At 40.0% G+C, this 20,143-nt stretch overlaps 3 protein-coding genes across 6 annotated transcripts; 1 reads left to right on the top strand and 2 right to left on the bottom strand.

The window, feature by feature from the left end:
* The first annotated feature begins 967 nt into the window (after window positions 1-967).
* LOC103713219 (glucosidase 2 subunit beta) lies at window positions 968-9,597 on the top strand. 4 transcript variants are annotated; one of them, XR_005513889.1, is made up of 6 exons: window positions 973-1,123; window positions 1,246-1,365; window positions 3,186-3,281; window positions 3,459-3,641; window positions 3,726-8,803; window positions 8,920-9,597. XR_005513889.1 is itself a non-coding variant. In XM_039131602.1 (5 exons), exons 1-5 carry the CDS (start codon window positions 1,027-1,029, stop codon window positions 6,439-6,441), a joined length of 501 nt encoding a protein of 166 aa, XP_038987530.1. In that variant the 5' UTR covers window positions 968-1,026; the 3' UTR covers window positions 6,442-8,840. The 4 variants fall into 4 exon arrangements, 1 of the variants encoding a protein (XP_038987530.1); XR_005513888.1 differs by having other exon boundaries at window positions 8,913-9,597; XR_005513890.1 differs by lacking the exon at window positions 8,920-9,597 and having other exon boundaries at window positions 3,726-8,197; window positions 8,275-8,840.
* LOC103713220 (ethylene-response factor C3) lies at window positions 7,428-8,631 on the bottom strand. The gene has a single exon (XM_008800071.4). The coding sequence runs from the start codon at window positions 8,583-8,585 to the stop codon at window positions 7,767-7,769; it is 819 nt and encodes a 272-aa protein (XP_008798293.2). The 5' UTR covers window positions 8,586-8,631; the 3' UTR covers window positions 7,428-7,766.
* Window positions 9,598-13,145: 3,548 nt separating the features above from the next.
* LOC103713253 (scopoletin glucosyltransferase-like) lies at window positions 13,146-20,006 on the bottom strand. Its single transcript, XM_039132099.1, has 2 exons — window positions 18,590-20,006; window positions 13,146-13,705 (listed from the first exon to the last, which is right to left on the bottom strand). The coding sequence occupies exons 1-2, from the start codon at window positions 19,896-19,898 to the stop codon at window positions 13,515-13,517; spliced, it is 1,500 nt and encodes a 499-aa protein (XP_038988027.1). The 5' UTR covers window positions 19,899-20,006; the 3' UTR covers window positions 13,146-13,514.
* Between the last annotated feature and the right edge of the window lie 137 nt (window positions 20,007-20,143).

Raw genomic sequence — 20,143 nt, 5'->3', positions numbered from 1 at the left:
GGATTATTCATATTTTATGTCTAAAATTAAATTTTGCGAATAACTAGATCTTATCTTTCTATTTTGGAGCACTAAGGGCTCGTTTGGGTCGCGGAAAAAGAAGGGGGAAAGTGTGGTCAATGTAAAAGTAATGAGATGCCTCTTATTTGGTTGGAGTTTTCAAAGGAGAGAGAAGGGAAAGTTGTATTCCCATGGGAATATGATTCCCACATTTTCCATGGAAAAGTCTTTCCCATGAGGTGGGAATCACTCTATTTTTATTTTTTTCAAAAAGTCCCTTCAGTATTAAAAAAGCATTAAAGAGGCATTAAAAACCTAATTTTTATTAAGGGCATAATAGGAATTATACATAACTTTCCTAGAAAAGTGGATCACCAACCAAACATAAGCACTTTGTAAATTTGTCACTTTCCCATAATCAACCAAATATGCCAAAAGTACTTTCTTAAGCATCCTCTTTCTAGAAATTTGTTTCCCAGGAATCATATTCCTATGAGGAAAAATACTTCCCGCGAACCAAACGAGCTCTAAGAGAATCCTAAGGTAGGTGGGTTTGTTCTGCTAATGGGAAGGAATAAAAGTAAGAGCTTCTTCAAAATGGATTTATACTTTGGATGAGGATATCATTAAAAAAATTAATTTCTAATCGAGACACATTTTGCCTGAAGAGTCTCTAGATTGTATCAACTTGACTTGAACTAGTGGCTATACCTCCTCCATGCCTACCAACCATAAATTTTGCAGTCGAATTTTGGATGGCGCATCCTCAGTTATTAGAATCTAAATAATTTTACTATAGATTTTTTTTCTTTTATTTTTAAAAAAATATAGAAGGATGCAATGCTTTATTTCATATTTTAATAAGAGGAGTCCATTGATGCAACATGGACCACTTGAAAGCGGGGCCTCCCCTTACTGCCTCCAATAGAAACCTCGTTGCAAGTGAAGCGTTGCACATCTAGTGCGACGAACAACAGCTGGAACAAAAAGACCAGCCGTCAACGGTTCGGTCCGGCGGTCCGCAAAATGGGAACGAGAAGCCTCCTCTCCCTCGTTCCCGCCTGCCTCCTCCTCGTCTCCTCCCTCGTCGCCTCCTCTCCTCTTCTCGGCGTCTCCCCTCAAGGTAAACCCGTCTCCCTGTTTCGAACTATCCGACCGTCCGTTTCTGATCCGACGCACTTTTTTTTTCCCCCCATTTTTCAATTCGTTTGACCGATTTCTATATAAACAATTGGGAAATTGTAGACGAGTTGTATTTCGCGGTCGCGGGGGCGGTGATCGCGTGCAAGGATGGGTCGAGAACCTTCTCGAAGGATCGTCTCAACGACGGCTACTGCGATTGTCCCGACGGAACCGACGAACCCGGTGAGAGCTAAAACCCCCCCAAAACCCCTAATCCTAAGTTTTCATTTCATGTGGTGTCGAGAAGCCTTGAACCGATCTTTTTTTCTTTTCTTTTTTTTCCTGTTCGAGGTAATTAGGAATTGGAGATAACAAGTTATTTTTTGTGATTCATGAGTGAAATGCTTAATGCATGCAAGAATTATATGGGCCAATTTAGGTTGAAATAAAAGGCGCAATTATTGATGCCCATCTTTGGTGTTTTCATTTAGAAATTCTTGTATTTCCATATTTATCATAGCTTTTTGGTGTTTCAAACTTGAAAGTACTACTTGTCAGTTCCATCTCACTATTGTGCATGCGCCTGGTATGGACCTTGAGATTCTGTCATCCTTGAATGTTCCATTTGCTCGTGTCTTCATTATATCACTACCTTACGTCGCGAAGAAGCTTGGTTTGTTGATATCAAGTAGGTAGGGTTACTTGCAAACTCAATTAGCTTTGGTGAGTGCTCATGTAAAAGATTCTTGATTCTACTAGAAGTCTTCCCTAATTGATCTAGTGAAAAAAGTTGGTTGCTTGTTACTTGGCTTTCTAAAGATATATGGGGTTAAGGGAGATTTTACGTTGACCTTGCTGATATGGTTGACCATTTGGCATGTAGTTATAACACCGGATGGTGTCGGTTGTTTAGTGCAATTAAGAGAATTTATTTGATTAAAGAAGGTCGCTTATGTTTGCTTTCATCAGAGAGACAACTCTTTTGGATTGATATGCAACTTGGAATGGAGAACCCTCCTGCCAAGTTGATTCATCAATAGTGAATGGGTTGTCTACTTACAACCCTTTCTAGGGGATATGAAGTGGGCCGCAATTGTTGCAAGCTTGGTGATGTTAAGTTTTTGAATTATTTATTTATTGTCGATTTTTATTGCAACAGTGTTTTGGCCTTTATGTTAAGTTATGGCCACATACTTTTTTGGATATTACCTCATGCACGGCACTTATTTGTAATTTCATATCCCCTCGCATATTTAAGCCATTAGAAAGTTATCAAAAAGTTATGATGTCAAGGCTCACTAAAAGGTAGCCCAGATCTTATAGTCCAATGAGCCATTGAACAGTCATCTAGAATAGTCGAAAGGTAATGCTGCTACTAGGACTAATGTTACATAGCTTTGTCACGAATCCAAATCCTGATTCACCCAGCAAAGTTCCTCTCGAGGAAGGGGGCATATACATGCGGCAATTTACCTCTTATGAAGATCACTTGGGTGCTAAATTGCTTAAGTGGTTTCTTGAGGGGGATACGTCTCCTTTGTCATGGTCATTTCAGTAAGTCATCTATTCAAAGGCAAACAACACTGAATTTTGTGTTTCATTATGAACTCTACTGATACAATCAGTGACTTCTTTTGCATGAGTGCAACCTTGTGAAAAAGGAAAACACATGCAATCTAGGACAAATGGGTACCACCTTTCTTGGGAAAATCTAATTTTATTGTTACCAAACAAAGGGCTTTTTTTGATTAGTAGTGCTGGTGCTACCAAAGTACATAGTTTGTGGAAGTAAACCTGCTTGTGTTTTATATCTTTCGGATCAGGTATTAATAATGCCAAATCCATGAAGAAAGAGAAATTCTGTATTGAACATTTTTTAATAAAAAATGCTGATAAAAATAAAGGATCTAAATGAGTTAAAAAATCTGTCTATTAGTTGCATCACCTTCGAAACTAAAGTCTTTTTTTTTTTTGTTATTGCTAGAAAGTGGCCATAACCTCTCTTGACTTTCTGTTGCATCCACTGACTGAATGCATTTGCTCTATCTTGTTATGTGCTGCAGGAACTCCTGCTTGCCCTCAAAGCAAATTCTATTGTAGGAACGTAGGAGATTCATCTCATTTCTTGTTTTCATCACGGGTTAATGATCACATCTGTGGTAAGTAATGTGTGTGAAGGTCTTTTGTGTAAACATTATTCCTATAGGAGAGCTATGATGCTGCCTTCTTATATTCATTGCTTGTTAACATAATATGTGACTGCTTTCCATTTTGTTGGCATTTTGCTTTTGATTTTCCATTTTCTGATCAATATCAGATAATTCGTTTATTTCTAGATTGCTGTGATGGAAGTGATGAATATGACACTGGTCTGAACTGTCCAAACACATGCCTCAAAGATCAGAATGTTTCTGAAAATAGAATTGTCAACCATGATGCAGAAGCAATGAAAATCAACAATGGTAGCAGACAAGAAAGAAAATATAGAGTTGATTTGGAGGACTTGGTCCAAAAGAAAGGTAAAACTGTAAGCATTAATGATGGAATTTAATGTGGTAAAAAATGGCTATAATATTTAATTGGTCGTGGTTATTTATTCACAGGATTGAAAATACTTATAATGATACAAATGGTTTCTGCAATGTGTATAATGGCCTTTTGCCTGTTCTATTGGCGCACTAGATCTCGAAGGAGACGCTATTTGAGGAGGAATTAGTAGGCCTACAAATTCAATTGTCTCTGCTGTGTTTTAAGCTATTTATGGTGTTCTTCTTTTTTTATATCTCACATATACAGAAAAATATTTGTAAATTCTATTAAGGTGTCTGTAAAATATTGGACTCTCTTATGAATCACATATCACTTCTGAAACTGTTCTTGGACATGGTGGCAACACATTGTTAGCTCTTAATGTAATGTGGAGTTTGGCCCTTTTAGTAGTACCCAGTTGTGAAATGGTGTTACAAAGTAGTAGATGAAATAGAATATGATGTCAAGTTGAAAGGCATCTCCAATTTTGGGATATAAAAGCATCAGATTGTAATAGGAAGTATCATATCATAATTTATATAAGACAGGTTGTAAGAACAAAGATTTCAGGAGCGTTGAAGACAACAAACATGCATTTCATCTTTTAACTGTTCTTCAGATGGTTATGATGCATGAAAAAGCAAAACACAATATCGGAAACATTCTTGAACATTCGACTGCATCATCTTAATACAGAAATATCCTGCTGAGCATAGGCACTTGTATGAGCATAGGCACTTGTATTTCTTATTCGTCATCCGTAATTGATTATCATCCAATTGTTACAAAGCAGCTAATTAGGGATATCAATTTTTCACTTAGGCAAGTTCAAACTGGGTTTTACCTAAGATCTCTATTATCTCTCAAGCCTATGTTGAGACAATTTCCTCGGATCCAAAAATGGCTTGTTAAAACAGGTTTGATCCCTTCAAATTTAGGATGATCGAGCCCATGGATGCCAAAATGTGAAACTTATCCTGTTTCCACATATCTATAGATCACTCTCATATGCCCTAAGACTTAAAGCTTGCCAGAATTCAGTAGAAGTTACACTTTCGTGCACATCATATATTATTAATGCTGGATGATGCCTTGGTGGGCATGGGGTGGAAAGACCATAGAGCCATATATGCTTTTTTATAGAATAACAGACATTTAAGACAGACTCTTCTCATGATTGTTCTATGTTTAAGTAAAAGTCCTTTTTTTTTTCTTCTTTTTCTTTATCAGTGAGAACCTTCCCATATCCCCATGCCCTCCCAATAACACAGACCTACACCAACCCCACCCCAAGGAAAAGAAACCAGGAGTTTATTTGTCCAACTTGATTTGCAGAAATTTGAGTAGGTGTGCCTTGAAACAATCCACATTAGTCATTCATTTCAGATCAGTGACTTTTACTGTAATTAGATTTTCATCTCCTTATTCTAAAATGAATTTTTGTATCAACATTGAAGAGCTGTAATCCTTGACTCATTTTCTTGACTGAATTGAACTTAGTTGAGTGAGTGGCTCTGTTGTCTGAGCCGGGGCAACTTGATTTTGACCTGGAGCTTCATACATTTATTTGTAAATCAAATTGTCCTAACTTTGCATTCTGAAACCATGTAGTATTTGTCCTAAAATAGAATAGTTGAAAACTTTGAATCAATAAGAATAGGCTTGTGTAATTTGTGGGCATTTTGCACTTCCAGGAATACTGTTCTTCTTCTCCTTGTCGTTGTTATGTGTGGATTGGAGGATAAAGAACACATTTTGATTGTATTATTGGACTGTTAAACCAGTGTGCTAGCCAAAAGTGTTTTCCTTATTCTCTGTGGATTACGTTACAAGCATCTCCCACCAGTTAAAATTTACAAGAAGAAAAGTAAAAGATATCACAAGCATAAAAAGCTCATTTTGGTTGCATCATTGGACTGTTAACCAGTGTACTAGCCAAAAGTGGTTTCTTTTAATTGGTTGAGAGCCTTATGTGATCCGGCGATCTGGTGCAACTTGTCATGAGCAGATATGATGCTACCGATTGAACATTTGCAAATCAAAAGCATTCAAAGTTCAGGATATCATTATTATTTATGATATAATTTTAACTTGAAAAGAAGAAAAAAAGGAAGAGACGAGGATATGTAAGAGAAAGTATAATTTTAACCAGTTTTTTATGTTAATACCTCTGAACATTCTTTATTTAAACATTGAAGAAGTATTAAAAAGGTATTGTTTGTTGAGATCTTTCAATATATATGTTTCTCATCTAAACATTTGATAACTCAAGAATCTAAGAAAAGTAATATTTTGCAAACTTGTTTGAATAGTTAGATCCTTGACCAATCTCTAACAAGAATAAATACTCACTTCTAACATTAAAGAGGGATCAAACTCATGTTGGAAGCATGGTTTTAAAAATTGTAGGAATGGATTAGTACCTTAATATTCTAGTGTGAAACGAGCACCAGTACGGGTGATGAGATGCCGAAACAACTATGTTGGTATGTAATGGTTGTACTGGTATGTGCCAGTCTATTCCAGTGCATGCTGGCGGTTTCGTACCGACATATTTGGCACCGGTGTTTAAAACCTTTGTTGGAAGAGTTCAATCTTCTTCCATCTTTACAAGTGGCTGCCAGAAAAGTTATAGGCTTTCAAGAGGCATATCCAACTCGGATACATATCCGATATTGATTTTTGGAGCTGGACATGAGTATCCAGGCAATGTAGAAGGTAACTTGTTTTATTTCTGGCAAATTTGTTTCAACTTTTTGATTATGGATATGGTTTATTAATGAAGCATGATGAAATTGAGGGCAAGCTGGCAGCGTCATTCGAAGTTTATGTGAACATCGACTTTGATGTGGACATAATGTGAACAGAATATGCTAGGTCTTGAAGAAACCTAAGTCATCTCAGCTATTGTGTCAGGCTTGCATCAATTTTCTAGGGGGAAAAGTCTGTGTTATTTATTCACATCTGCAGAGGTATTTCTAATTATTTATCAGAAAGCAAGACTGTGGTATTGCAATTGCATCTCTTTACTTTTTGGTTTTAAATTTCTTGAAGAATCTTTCTTAAATTGTGCACTATAGGAAAAATGATATTAGCACAATGTTGATCCGGCATGAGCATTATAAATTCCTGCCTATTGTTTGCATAGAAGGGAGTTCTATTTGCTATCGATTTTCTTTATGAGGAAGTCCTTTTCTGCAACAAATGGTCTTTCTATTCCTCATACGTAACAAAGGTCGATCCTGTTTAATTTCTTTGGATTAGTCTGTTGAAACTCCTTGACTTTAAAATTGCTTGCCAAATAATTAGTAATAAGCACAAATTGAAGGTGGTGAAATGGCAATGCAAAGGATTGTTTGATGTATACACCAATTATAGTCCCTTATATAATCATGTGTATAGTTTGCTATTGTTTAAATGCTTCTAGTTTCTTTCCTGTTATCTGTTTATCAGCAGCTTGCATATATGAAATATATCGAGTGTTATTAGTAATCAAGCATCGTAATTAAACTGATCCGGCATCCTGAAGCATTATGTGGAAACCCTGTTATCAAATCTTTGCATTGTTAAACATAAACCCTGTTATCTGATCCTCTCTCTCCCACTCTCTCTTCCAATTTGCTCTCTTCCTTCCTGTTCATTACATATAGCAGTGATACTAAATTTGTGTTTTAAGGTGAAAGACCTAAAAAGGACCAGAGTAACTGACCAGACATGATTGATCACATTCCTGCTATCACACACCCATGTACAACTATCATTATAGCATAAGCCTGTTTTTTTTTTTTTTTAACTATAGAGTGGCAGGTTATCAAAGATACTGGTTCTCTATGTTTGGTGGAGTTCTGAGAACTACAATTCTCTATGCATATCATAAGGATATTAACTGCTATATGCTTAAGCACAAAAAGAGCAATAACACATGCTCGTTCCCTTCAAATCCTGCAGATTTTTATATACATCCTTTAAAGTAAAATATCTTGAAAACCTATGCTCACTTTTGGACAGTCCAGACAAAGGTTGAGCCTTGCTTCACAAGTTCATGTACATGACACAGCTGTTTATGAATTCTCATTCATTATCCTACCTACAATATTTGTGACTCTTGCTATGTATCACAAAGAAGACAATAAAGTTTCTAAATATTCGTTGCCAAGGTCTTGTAACTCCACAACATCCACCTGATTGCTGACCATCCCTTTGTTGCTGCTATTTCTCTTCCATGCTGGTGGTTCAGCTGGAACCTCGTCATAAATGCCCCATTCCCTTGTTCTCTTTCTTGGGCTATAATTTGTCTCAGTGCAGCCGTACACTGGGCAAGCAGGGCCACTCATGATGCATGCCAAGTCCTGTTCAAGGTGAGCATCTTCTGAAGCCTTGGCAACTGCCTCCATGGGGAAATTGAGGTGAGCTTGCGGTCCTCTCATTCGCAGAGCAGCTCTGTCATATGCAAGGGCAGCTTCTTCTGCAGTATTGAAAGTTCCGAGCCAAACCCTCATCCCTTTCCGTGAGGTGTCCCTTATCTCTGCTGCAAACTTTCCCCATGGTCGCCTTCTCACCCCTCTAAAATGCCTGGGAGTAACACTTTCTGCAGCTAATGTCTTTGATGTTGAAGATGAGCAGGCTTGGTATCCTGAATCAAGAGTAGCAGTTTCACAGCTATCTGAAGCTATAATTCCATTGAGCAGTTCATCCCAGATTTCAGCTCCCATAGATATCCATCTGCCAAGGCTGGGAAGCCTCTGTAGGACTGCCAGATTTCCTTCCCCTCCTTCCAGACGAGGCATTTCGTTCCAGTCTCGGGAGTCTTCAGGCTTCTTGTTGGGTTCATCATTAGAACTGCAGCTCTCTGGGGCATTACCAGCGAAGAAACTAGCCCACACATTTTCCAGGAGCTTATCATTTGCTTCACACCTCTTCAATTCAATACTCATGGTGTTGGTGGAGATCTAGAAGAGCATGTTTTGGAATAAAACACAGCCAATTGGAGAAGGGAGGTTGGGAGTTTGGATTGCTGTGATGTTATATAGAGTTGCCAGCAGTTGAACAGCCCAAAGCTTTGGTTCAGCCAATGAACAAGAGAACCTGTAAGAAACTTGGGTTCCAAACTAAGGAACCCTTTTAATCTGTGTACGCGGGGACTCCACATCAGGTAATCATTATGCCAATAGGCGATGTTTATAAAATTATATGGTTGACTTCTATTGTTGTAGCATCCTCTCTTTTTTTTTCTGTTGTTACATGTTAGTCCTCCATGCTAGAAATCAGTATGAAGTATCTGGTATCTTTCTTGACGTGGGAAGGCTGTTAGGTTTTCTTTCAGTGTGTGATGGACTCACATCGAAACTAATCCTGATGGCTAAAGTTTGAAAGCTACAAAGGTACCTTCTCATCTTTTTGATATATGATTCTCTTCTTCCTGCATCAACAAGCTGCCTTTTGGAAATAGATAAAATGAGAGTCCGGGGGTTCATGAACAGTTCCATTTGGGTTACCTTCTCCTATGGGTGTATGCTGAATCCTTGTTTTTGAAGCATCTCAATGCTGCTATTCTCTCAGGATCTCTCTTCTACGTTCTTGGCTTTCGTTGTGACGAGTGTCCTATCCTACTATGCTTGGTTTTGAAGTGTATCATATTTGATAATATTATCTCTGGAGTAGGCAAAACCAAGGAATTGGAGAAACCTAGAATTTGTGGTCTTGCCTAATCCGATCATCTTTATTAATTCCAGACGAAGGAACACACAAGCGCTTCTTCACATTATTCAGCCATGACCATTGAGAAGGAATACTTGGCGCTTTGGCAATGGATATAATAATGCTGGTAGCAATAGATACGCATTCCGATTCAATGTATGAGGATGCCTTTAACAATGTACAACCCTTGAAATTTTTGTCCTCAGATCTTTCAAGAGCCAGAGGGAATGTTTGGTGGTTCGGCGTTTAGATTTGGATATTAACTTGTTAATTTTCAAAACTTTGCTTGTTTTCTTGGCAAGAGGAAGTCCAAGGTCGAGGAAGTACAAGGTTGTGAGATGAGGAAGGAAGCCTTGTACTAAGTTAGCACCATCGGTTTTGCATAATTATTGTTAAACTAAATTGCATTTTGCTCTCCCCTTATATCGGCCATTTTAGTGTATTAAAGTCACTGGTTCAATTGTTGTTGATTAAAGTTTCCATTTTGTAGGTTGAAAGTTAAAACTAAAAATTGAATCGTATCCTGGTTAGCAACATAAATGGTAGCAATCTGTGTTACATTCTAATTTAGATATCTTCACTTATCATCCTCCGTCCGTTTGCCTTATCTTCTTACTAGTTTTTTTTTTTAAAAAAAACATTTTCATTTTCATGAAGTATTTTTTTTTTCTTTTTCGTCCAAAAATATTTTTTTTAAACATAAAATGAGAAGGTTTTAATTCTTTTATCTTTTATTAGATCTAAACCTAGACTCAATCTATAATGGACCTAAATAGGTCTAGTTCATGCTTGACCTGGTTTGCACCAGCTTGAACCAATCTGGTTAGCCAATAGGTCAAGTCTGGATCTAAAATCATGATTTGAAAGAAAATTTGGTTGGGGTCCAGATCTTCTGGCTAGCCTAAGCCTAGTGTGGTTGGAGCCCTACTATAAGTAGCCTTAGTTGGCAAGTCACAATGCCCAAGCAACCTCTCAACGTCTATGCCCTCGGTCACGAAGCGTGAAGCTAACAAAAACAATAGAGGTAAAACCACGTACAACAAATCATAGTGGACCCCATCGTTTCCATCCCCACGGAGAAGGCCTCAAAAAACCGAACCAAAGGCCTTGTCCTAGGGTCCAAATATACAGAGCCTGGTCCGTGGTCAACAAGCCCATCTTATGACTCTTTTGGTTTCCAGAAAAAAAAAAAAAAGAGAAATGCTTCATATTTTATCAATTTTTTTTGGTACTGCGGTAGCTCACGTTAGCCTGACACCCTCATCATCGATTTTTTTTTAAAAAATAAAAAGATAGCTTTCATATTAAAATAAGAACCTCACGTATTTTATGAAAAAAACTATGTGGGATATGAGAAAGTTCAATTTCACCAGCTAAGTGCTAATTTTTTTTCTTTCAAAAATACCTATAAGCTATGAGATAGAATGGGGTAAATTTTTTTGGGTATAACAGATATTTTACATAACTTTTTCAAAAAAATAGATGCGCATGCGAACATAATCAACTTTAGAATGTACTACTTTTTTTATAATTAACCAAATATGAGAATTTTTTTTTTTTAAGATATCATATATTGGAGTATCAACTTTTAAGAAAAAATATTTTAGTAAAGAATAATTCTTGAAGTCTTTTGGTCTCTAAACTCGCGTAGTACAAAAGGAGGGGTTGGGACGTCCAACGGAGCAACCACGTCCGTTTTGCCCCCAAACTTGAGAGGGAACCACGTCTCAAAGTTGTGTAATTTCTCCGATGCCGTGTTTCAGCCTCACATGGACTCGTCCACTAAAAAATTCAAATACGACACCAATCTCCATATATTTGTATTCGATGCATTGCATTCTAGAATTATCAATCAGGAGTCAGGACCTCACAAATCTGAAGAAACTCCAAATTAGGACGACCTCAAATTAGGGGTCCGATATGGTCAAATCTTCTTCTAGATTGGAAGCCAAACCTGATCGTTCTCCCAACATAACAAATTAGAATTAAACTTAACAAGACTCGAAATCAGGAGCAAAGCAGAGAAAACTAGCCTTACCTTACAAAGATGCAAAACAGCTACAAAGGAGACAATTGGATGGCTCCAACCCAAAGATGCCAAAGATCCAAAGAAACACCAGCGCCAGTGCAGCATAACGTATGATCGGAACTTTATCCATCCGAACCAACAAATTAACTCCGTCTTTGAGGCCAAAAGAAGCAAATAAATGGTCTCAAAACCGTAGAATTTAAAGGAAGGAGTCTGATTGCATGAGGACGTAAACTAAATGTGAGATACAAGATGGTCTTATGTGTAGGTGACAACAATCCTATGGGGAATAAGTTGGCTGGCCAAGGATAACAGCTTGCGAGCTAATATTAAACCAATTCAGCCGAGTAGGGCTTTGTATTGAGTATGCAAAGGCTAGTTCTCGGGTACCAATACAACCTAACCTAATGTATCGCAACTCATAAGCATAGCGACGGCAATAAATCATAAGCCAACAACAATTTATATAGCCATCTAAGTATGGATATGTAACAATTCAAGATCTTATGCTAGCCGACAAGTATTATTTTGGCTCTTTGATCCTATATAAGTACCTAAGATCTACTCGACGAATAACCGATATAGGACTAAACATACGCCGCACGGGTTATCACATATGCCCCCTGTTTAAGTCCTGATATTCTCGTCGGGCTAAAGATCCAAATCTATTTAAATTCAATGACAAACATCACAATAAGGCCATGTCCCCTAGTTCACATAGGTCATAAGTCGGATCCGCTCCAAGACCATTTGTAACAACTCAGAATCTCACCCAAAATGACTAGCTAGAAGGTATTATTTGGGTTTTTTGATCTTGTAGAAGTTTCTAAAATCTATCCGGCGAGTAACCGATATGGAACTAAGTACACGCCCGTACGAATCCTCACAGGATATACTTCTAATAATCTAAGTAGATGCCCATCATTATATTCTACACTATAATACATGCATAACAAAATCTATTTGGTTGTAGATCCCTTTCAAGTTCCAAAAAGAAAAGTTATGTTTGAATTTGTAAATTATTCATTTAGTGGTGGGTAGGTAATCGACCTCGATAACATATTAAAATTCATTTGTGAGCAGCTGAGATGGACATTCTAAAACACGATAACTGCAAGGATCGTCAATTTGGATGCCTCATCACATAGTTAAATCATAACCCGCAACCAAGTTAGTTATGGCATGGAAATATTAGAAACTTTTTCTTGAAGGTTGGACGTTTTAAAACACTATCACATAGTTAAATCATAACGCCTGTAACCAAGTCAATGATGCCATGGAAACCTTTTCTTTTCCCAACATGAAAACAACAATACAACATCACAGGTGAAACCAAAATGAGGCTACCCAAATAATAAATCTTCAAGGAGGAAATGCGAAAATGCTAAAAGGGAGAGTTGAAAATACATATTTTACCATTTCTTTTCATTTTATTCTCAATGATTCTTGGCATTTTTGTGAAAATCAGAATCAATTCAACCATACTCAAAATTTTGTAGTTAGATAGACATATTGTAGCCACAACTCTGTTTAAACCTAGCTCGTTACTAAATTACAACCAACGGTCAGATGCTTCGGTAGCCATAGGCTACTAGCAAGAACAGATCAAGTCAACAATGATGCTCAATTGCGGCATGCTTGATTGCAGCGTATGCACTCTAAATGCAAATAAACATAATTAGACGGCATATTACTGTCACAAATGAACCTAGCTAAGTTTTGAGCCGCTAGAGCTCGGTTTGGCCAAAAACAGTACTTGATATTTGAGTGGAGTGAGTTCTAAATAACCTTCATTAACAAGATTCAATCTTGACAAACTTTCTTAGATCTTTGTCGTGCAAGCCTAAGAAGTTTGGACTTGGCTCATCTATAGAGTTGATTCGCTCCCTTCTCAACCAAGCAAGCCAAATAAAAAAAAGAAGTCTTTTGACGAGCCGAACTAGGGTTACCGTGAACAGCTCGATTCATTAATCAATTCAATTTCGGCAATACAATGAGACCACAATGCGTCGGGCGGAGAGAGATAAAATGCTAATTGTCATCAACGATGGAGCCAAGAATATCAAATTGGGTAGCATCCATCCATCCATCCGATGCAATATTATTATTATTATTATCAATCACCTTCGGATTCGAATCACGCGGCCTTTCCGGCGGCCTTCTTGGGCCATGCACGAATCTCCTCGATCAAATCAGCGAGACCGTTGCACGACGACCCCCCTTCCTTCACCGCCGCACGCGCCATCTCCCCGTACTCCCTCGCCCTCCGGCGCGTCCCTTCCGCCTCCACCCCTCCCCCCATTATCCTCCCCACCGCCGCCCCTATCTCTGTTGAATAATTTTTTAGTTATCTGTTGTCCTATTCTTTGGGTATTAGTTGGCTACGTGTCTTTAAGCTTCCTAGTTATCAGGATTACATGTTATATTGTTTTTTAGTGGCTAAGTGGTTTCTAAGTAGTTGCTAGGTGGTTTCTAAGTAGTTGCTAAGTGGTTGCTAATTTCTAGCTTAATTTAGTTGTTGTTTTTAGCCCATTTTGTAAGGTCGTTTTCTTTCTCTTGAAGAATATGAACAGATGAATTTTCTCTTTCAATTGGCTTGAGTTTACATTCCTTTAGTTTGTTTCACTTGTAAATCTGTTTATGCCCAGCAAGTGTTAGCTTTAATTCCTCAAAGAATATTCACCTTAAAGCTTCTGTTCAACTCTGTTTTTCTACATTTGGTATCAGAGCAGGTTCATTGAGGGGACCAAACGCAGCAGCTAATGGCGTCTGAAACCTTTGTGCAGCCAGCAATTCCTCGCTTTGATGGTCACTATGATCATTGGAGCATGCTGATGGAGAATTTCTTGAGGTCCAAAGAGTATTGGGATGTGGTTGAGTCTGGAGTAGCAGAACCAACTGCTAGGATGTCAGAAGCTCAGAAGGCAGAGTTGGAGGCTTTAAAATTGAAGGATCTCAAAGCAAAAAATTATCTTTTTCAGGCAATTGATCGGACAATCTTGGAGACTATTCTTTGCAAAGATACCTCCAAGCAAATTTGGGATTCAATGAAGAAAAAGTACCAGGGAACCACAAAAACAAAGAGGCAGCAGCTTCAAGCACTTCGTTCGGAGTTTGAAATACTTCGAATGAAAGAGGGTGAGACTGTTACTGACTATTTCTCTAGGACAATGGCAATTGTCAACAAATTGAGGACCCATGGTGATAAGACACAAGATGTTACTGTTGTTGAGAAGATACTGCGTTCAATGACACCAAAATATAATTTTGTTGTCTGTGCTATTGAGGAGGCAAATGATCTTGATGAAATGTCACTTGAAGAACTTGAAAGTTCCTTGCTGGTACATGAAAGGAAGCTGAATCGACAAGAGCAGAATGAGCAAGCTTTAAAGGCCACAATCGGCACCTCTTCTTCATTTTCAAATAGATCAAACAGAGGAAGAGGCAGAGGTAGAGGAAGAAATCAGCAAACTCAATTTTTTGAAGGAAGAGGAAGGGGGCGTGGCAGATTTCAGATTTCCTATAGACCAAAGTCAGCAGACAAGTCCAAAGTTGAGTGCTTTCGGTGCCACAAGTATGGGCATTATCAATCTGAATGTCGAGCTAATTTGCCTAACAATGAAGGAGAAAAATCAAATTTTGCAGAAACTGAGGAGGAAATATCCTTGCTGATGGTATGTCATGCTGGAGAAGGGTCAAATAAGAACCTGTGGTATTTAGACACTGGTTGCAGCAATCATATGTGTGGAGACAAGGCAGCTTTCTCCACCTTGGATGATTCTTTCAGAGATAATGTGAAGTTCGGAGACAATTCTAAAGTCTCGGTCATGGGAAAAGGACAGGTGATCATTCAAATGAAGGGTAATGCCTCTCAAAAAATTTCTAATGTCCTTTATGTTCCAGAATTGAAGACCAATCTGCTAAGCATTGGTCAATTGCAAGAGAAGGGTTATGAGATTATCATCAAAGATGGAGTGTGCCGGATTCAAGATTCCAAATTGGGCTTAATTGCTCAAGTTAAAATGACAGCTAACAGAATGTTTCCTCTGCATCTAAATTGTGCTAGTCAGTCATGTTTCTCAGCAAAGACAAATGATGTGGCTTGGCTGTGGCATTCTCGCTATGGTCATCTAAACTTTGGTGGTCTCAAGCAACTTCAACAAAAGAACATGGTGACTGGTCTGCCTAATTTTGAAAGTCCCTCAATTGTTTGTGAAGAATGTGTTATTAGCAAGCAACACCGTGATCCATTTCCAAAGGGGAGTTCAACCAGAGCAAGGAGGCTATTGGAGATTGTACACTCTGATATTTGTGGACCAATTAATCCAGTTTCCAATGGAGGTAAACGCTATTTCATTACTTTCATTGATGATTTTAGTAGAAAAACATGGGTGTACTTCTTACAACAAAAGTCTGAAGCTTTAATGGCTTTTAAAAGCTTTAAAGTAATTGTTGAGAAGGAAGCAGGGAGTCAAATACAGGTGCTGCGTACTGATTGTGGAGGAGAATATAACTCACAAGAATTTGCAAATTTCTGTGAGACACATGGAATCAAGAGGCAATTGACAGCAGCCTATACGCCCCAACAGAATGGTGTTTGTGAGAGGAAGAATCGCACTATCTTAAATATGGTGCGGAGCCTTTTGAAGAAAAGCAACATTCCCAAGAATTTTTGGCCTGAAGCAGTCAACTGGAGCATTCATATTCTGAACAGAAGTCCAACTTTTGCTGTTCAAAATATGACACCTGAGGAAGCATGGAGCGGAAGAAAACCAGGTGTGGATTATTTTAAGATTTTTGGTTGTATTGCTTATGCTCACATTCCAGATGAGAAGAGAAAGAAGTTAGATGATAAGGGAGAAAAGTCTATCTTTCTTGGTGTTAGCAATCATTCCAAAGCATACAAGCTGTTCAATCCAAACACCAAGAAAATCATCATCAGTCGGGATGTGATTTTTGATGAAGGAAAATTCTGGGAATGGGATGAAGGCAAAGCTGAACAGAAGATACAAGTTGTTTTTGATGGGGAAATTGAAGAGGAAAAACAGCAGCAACCTAGGGAGAATGAGCAGCAAACACTAGGGAGTCAGAGCATCATTCCAGTAGCTCCAGCAACTCCACAAGCTCCAGAAGCTGAATTAAATGAAGGACAGCAGTCTCAACGTGTCAGAAGAAGACCAGCATGGATGATTGATTATGAAGTACCTGGAATTGAACAATCTGATGAGGAAGAACTGACATATTTTGCTCTATTTTCCGACTGTGATCCTACAGTTTTTGAAGAGGCTACCAAAGAATCCAAATGGCAGAAGGCAATGGATGAAGAAATTGCAGCTATTGAAAGAAACAATACTTGGGAGTTAACTGAACTTCCAAAAGGGAAGAAGGCTATTGGAGTAAAATGGGTCTACAAGACAAAGTTGAAGGAGAATGGTGAGATTGACAAATACAAAGCTCGTCTAGTTGCCAAAGGTTACAAGCAAGAATTTGGTATCGATTATAAAGAAGTTTATGCACCGGTTGCAAGGCATGATACGATTCGCTTGGTAATTGCTTTGGCAGCACAGAATTCATGGCCACTCTATCAACTGGACGTTAAATCAGCCTTCTTGCATGGAGACTTGGATGAGGAGGTATTTATTCATCAACCCCCTGGTTATGTTAAGGCTGGAAATGAGCATAAAGTGTATAAATTAAAAAGGGCATTGTATGGACTAAAACAAGCCCCACGAGCTTGGTATAGTCGTATTGAATCTTATTTTCTGAAGGAAGGTTTTGAAAAATGTCCTTATGAACATACACTTTTCATAAAATCAGAAGGTGGGAAGATGCTTATTGTCTGTTTGTATGTAGATGATTTAATCTACACTGGAAATGATATGGTTATGTTTGATAAGTTTAAAAAGTCTATGATGGCTGAATTTGAGATGTCAGATCTTGGATTGATGCATTATTATCTTGGAATAGAGGTGAATCAATCTGCTACAGGCATTTTTATTTCACAGAAAAAGTATGTTCAAGACATTTTGGACAGGTTTAGAATGAAGAATTGCAATCCTGTCAGCACACCAATTGATGCAGGAATGAAGCTTGTTAGAAATCCTGAAGGGAAGAAAGTCAACAGCACTTTGTACAAGCAAATAGTGGGAAGCTTGATGTATTTAACTGCTACAAGGCCAGATATCATGCATGCTGTGAGCCTTATCAGTAGATACATGGAGAGTCCAAAGGAAATGCATCTTCTGGCAGCAAAAAGAATTCTCAGGTACTTGAAAGGTACAGCTGAGTATGGTTTATTTTATAAGAATGGAGAAAAGTCAGAGATGTTTGGCTTCACAGATAGTGATTTTGCAAGGGATCTTGATGACAGAAAGAGCACATCTGGTTATGTTTTTATGATGGGAACAGCAGCTGTTTCATGGTCATCAAGAAAGCAATCGATTGTGACTTTATCAACAACTGAAGCTGAATTTGTAGCAGCAACTTCATGTGCTTGCCAAGCAATATGGTTGCAAAGAATTCTTGAAGAATGTCATTTCAAGCAAGAGGGACCACTTATTATTTTCTGTGACAACAGCTCAACAATTAAGATGTCCAAGAATCCAGTTTTTCATGGAAGATGCAAGCATATAGATGTGAGGAATTATTTCTTGAGGGACCTTGTGAAAGAAGGGGTCATTGATCTTGTCTACTGCAGAAGTGAAGACCAGATTGCTGATATTTTTACCAAACCTCTCAAGTTGTCAACATTTCAGAAACAAAGGAAGTTGCTCGGTGTTTGTATGTTGGAGAAGTTATTAAACTGAACTTTGATATAAAGTTTAGTTTAAAGGAGGGTTTGTTGAATAATTTTTTAGTTATCTGTTGTCCTATTCTTTGGGTATTAGTTGGCTACGTGTCTTTAAGCTTCCTAGTTATCAGGATTACATGTTATATTGTTTTTTAGTGGCTAAGTGGTTTCTAAGTAGTTGCTAGGTGGTTTCTAAGTAGTTGCTAAGTGGTTGCTAATTTCTAGCTTAATTTAGTTGTTGTTTTTAGCCCATTTTGTAAGGTCGTTTTCTTTCTCTTGAAGAATATGAACAGATGAATTTTCTCTTTCAATTGGCTTGAGTTTACATTCCTTTAGTTTGTTTCACTTGTAAATCTGTTTATGCCCAGCAAGTGTTAGCTTTAATTCCTCAAAGAATATTCACCTTAAAGCTTCTGTTCAACTCTGTTTTTCTACAATCTCCGCCGCCCCCACCACCCCGTTCTCCTCCGCCGCCGTGCCCCGCCGCGCCCCCTCCGCCGCCCTCACACCCGTCCTCAACACCTCCACCACCAGCTTCTCGTTCATGAACTGCTCCGTCGATAGCGGCCATGTCGCCATGGGCAGCCCCGCGCTCACCCCCTCCAGCACCGAGTTCCACCCGCAGTGCGTCATGAACCCCCCCACCGCCCCGTGCCCCAGAACCGCCACCTGAGGGGCCCACCCCCTAATCACCAGACCCCTCCCCTCCACCCGCCTCTCGAACCCCTCCGGCATCCACGCCTCGCCGGCGGCCTCCCTCACCACCCAAACAAACGGGTGCCCGGCCAACTCCAACCCCGATGCCATCTCCTTCAGTTGCTCGCAGGAGAAGTGGCTCCAGCTCCCGAAGCAAACGTACACCACCGAGTTTGGTTTCATGGTGCCGAGCCAGGAGAGGCAGCGCTCGCGGTTGGCGGCGACGGCTGGGTCGTTCCCCCCGCGGGCGGCGAGGTCGCCGGAGTCGGCTGAGGCTAGCGCGACGGGCCCGACGAACCAGGACCGCATGCGGTCGATTTTGAAGTAGAGCTCGGCGTAGGCCGACTCGATCTCGGCGAAACTGTTGACGACGACGCCGAGGCTTCCGGACTCGCCCTCACTGAGGTCGTCCATGGCGGCGGTGATGGGGCTGTCGCCGCGGAGGAAGTCGGGGAGCTCGCGCCGGACCATATGGATGGGGTGGGGAAGGTCCGGGACAAGAAAGGGGTCGTCATCGCTGGAGACAGCGAGGTGGGGGAGGTGGCGGAAGAGGGCGCCCATGACGCAGACGGGGAAGAGGCCGAGGGCTTGGAAGGAGAGGCGGGGGACGCCGAGGTCGCGCGCGATGGCGGTGGTCCAGGGGAAGTGGGTGTCGGCGACGATGGCATCGGGGCGGTGGAGGCGGAGGAGGCGGTCGTGGTCGGGGCGGGTGAGAAGAGAAGCGGCGTCGATTTTATGGCATTCGGAGGGGGGGAGGGCGCTGATGTTCTCGACGCCGGGGGGGAGGCCGGCGGCAGCGGATGGGAAGGTGTAGAGGAGGGTGCGGAGGGGGAGGCCTGCGGCGGCGGCGCGGTCGACGGTGGGCTGGACGAGGGCGGCGTTGGCCGGGGTGAGGAGGACGGTGGAGTCGACGCCTCGGGCGGCGAAAAGTCGGGCGATGTCGACCAAGGGGATCATGTGTCCCGTCGCGAAGAAGGGGATAAAGAAGACGCGGAGTGGGCGCGCGGACTCCGCTTCGCCGGCGACGGAATCCATGGATCGAGGGTGACGGATCCGGACTAGAGTGGAAAGCTAGTGGAGATTGCGAGCCTGGTCCAACCCTTGTAGTTGGAATCTTTTTCCGGTTGGTAGAGCTCGTGCTGCAAATGGTTAACGACGAAATTGACTGTATGGAATTTCGTGCTGTGAGATCGTGGGTCACGTGGGGTTGTCTCTTTCAAATCTAATATTTTAATTTTATTTTTTATTTAATTTCTAAAATAATAATAAAAATTAATTAT

The sequence above is a fragment of the Phoenix dactylifera genome, chromosome 11 (assembly GCF_009389715.1).
Source record: "Phoenix dactylifera cultivar Barhee BC4 chromosome 11, palm_55x_up_171113_PBpolish2nd_filt_p, whole genome shotgun sequence".
In the NCBI taxonomy this organism is placed as follows: Eukaryota; Viridiplantae; Streptophyta; class Magnoliopsida; order Arecales; family Arecaceae; genus Phoenix; species Phoenix dactylifera.
This window is presented reverse-complemented; position numbering and strand designations above follow the sequence as displayed.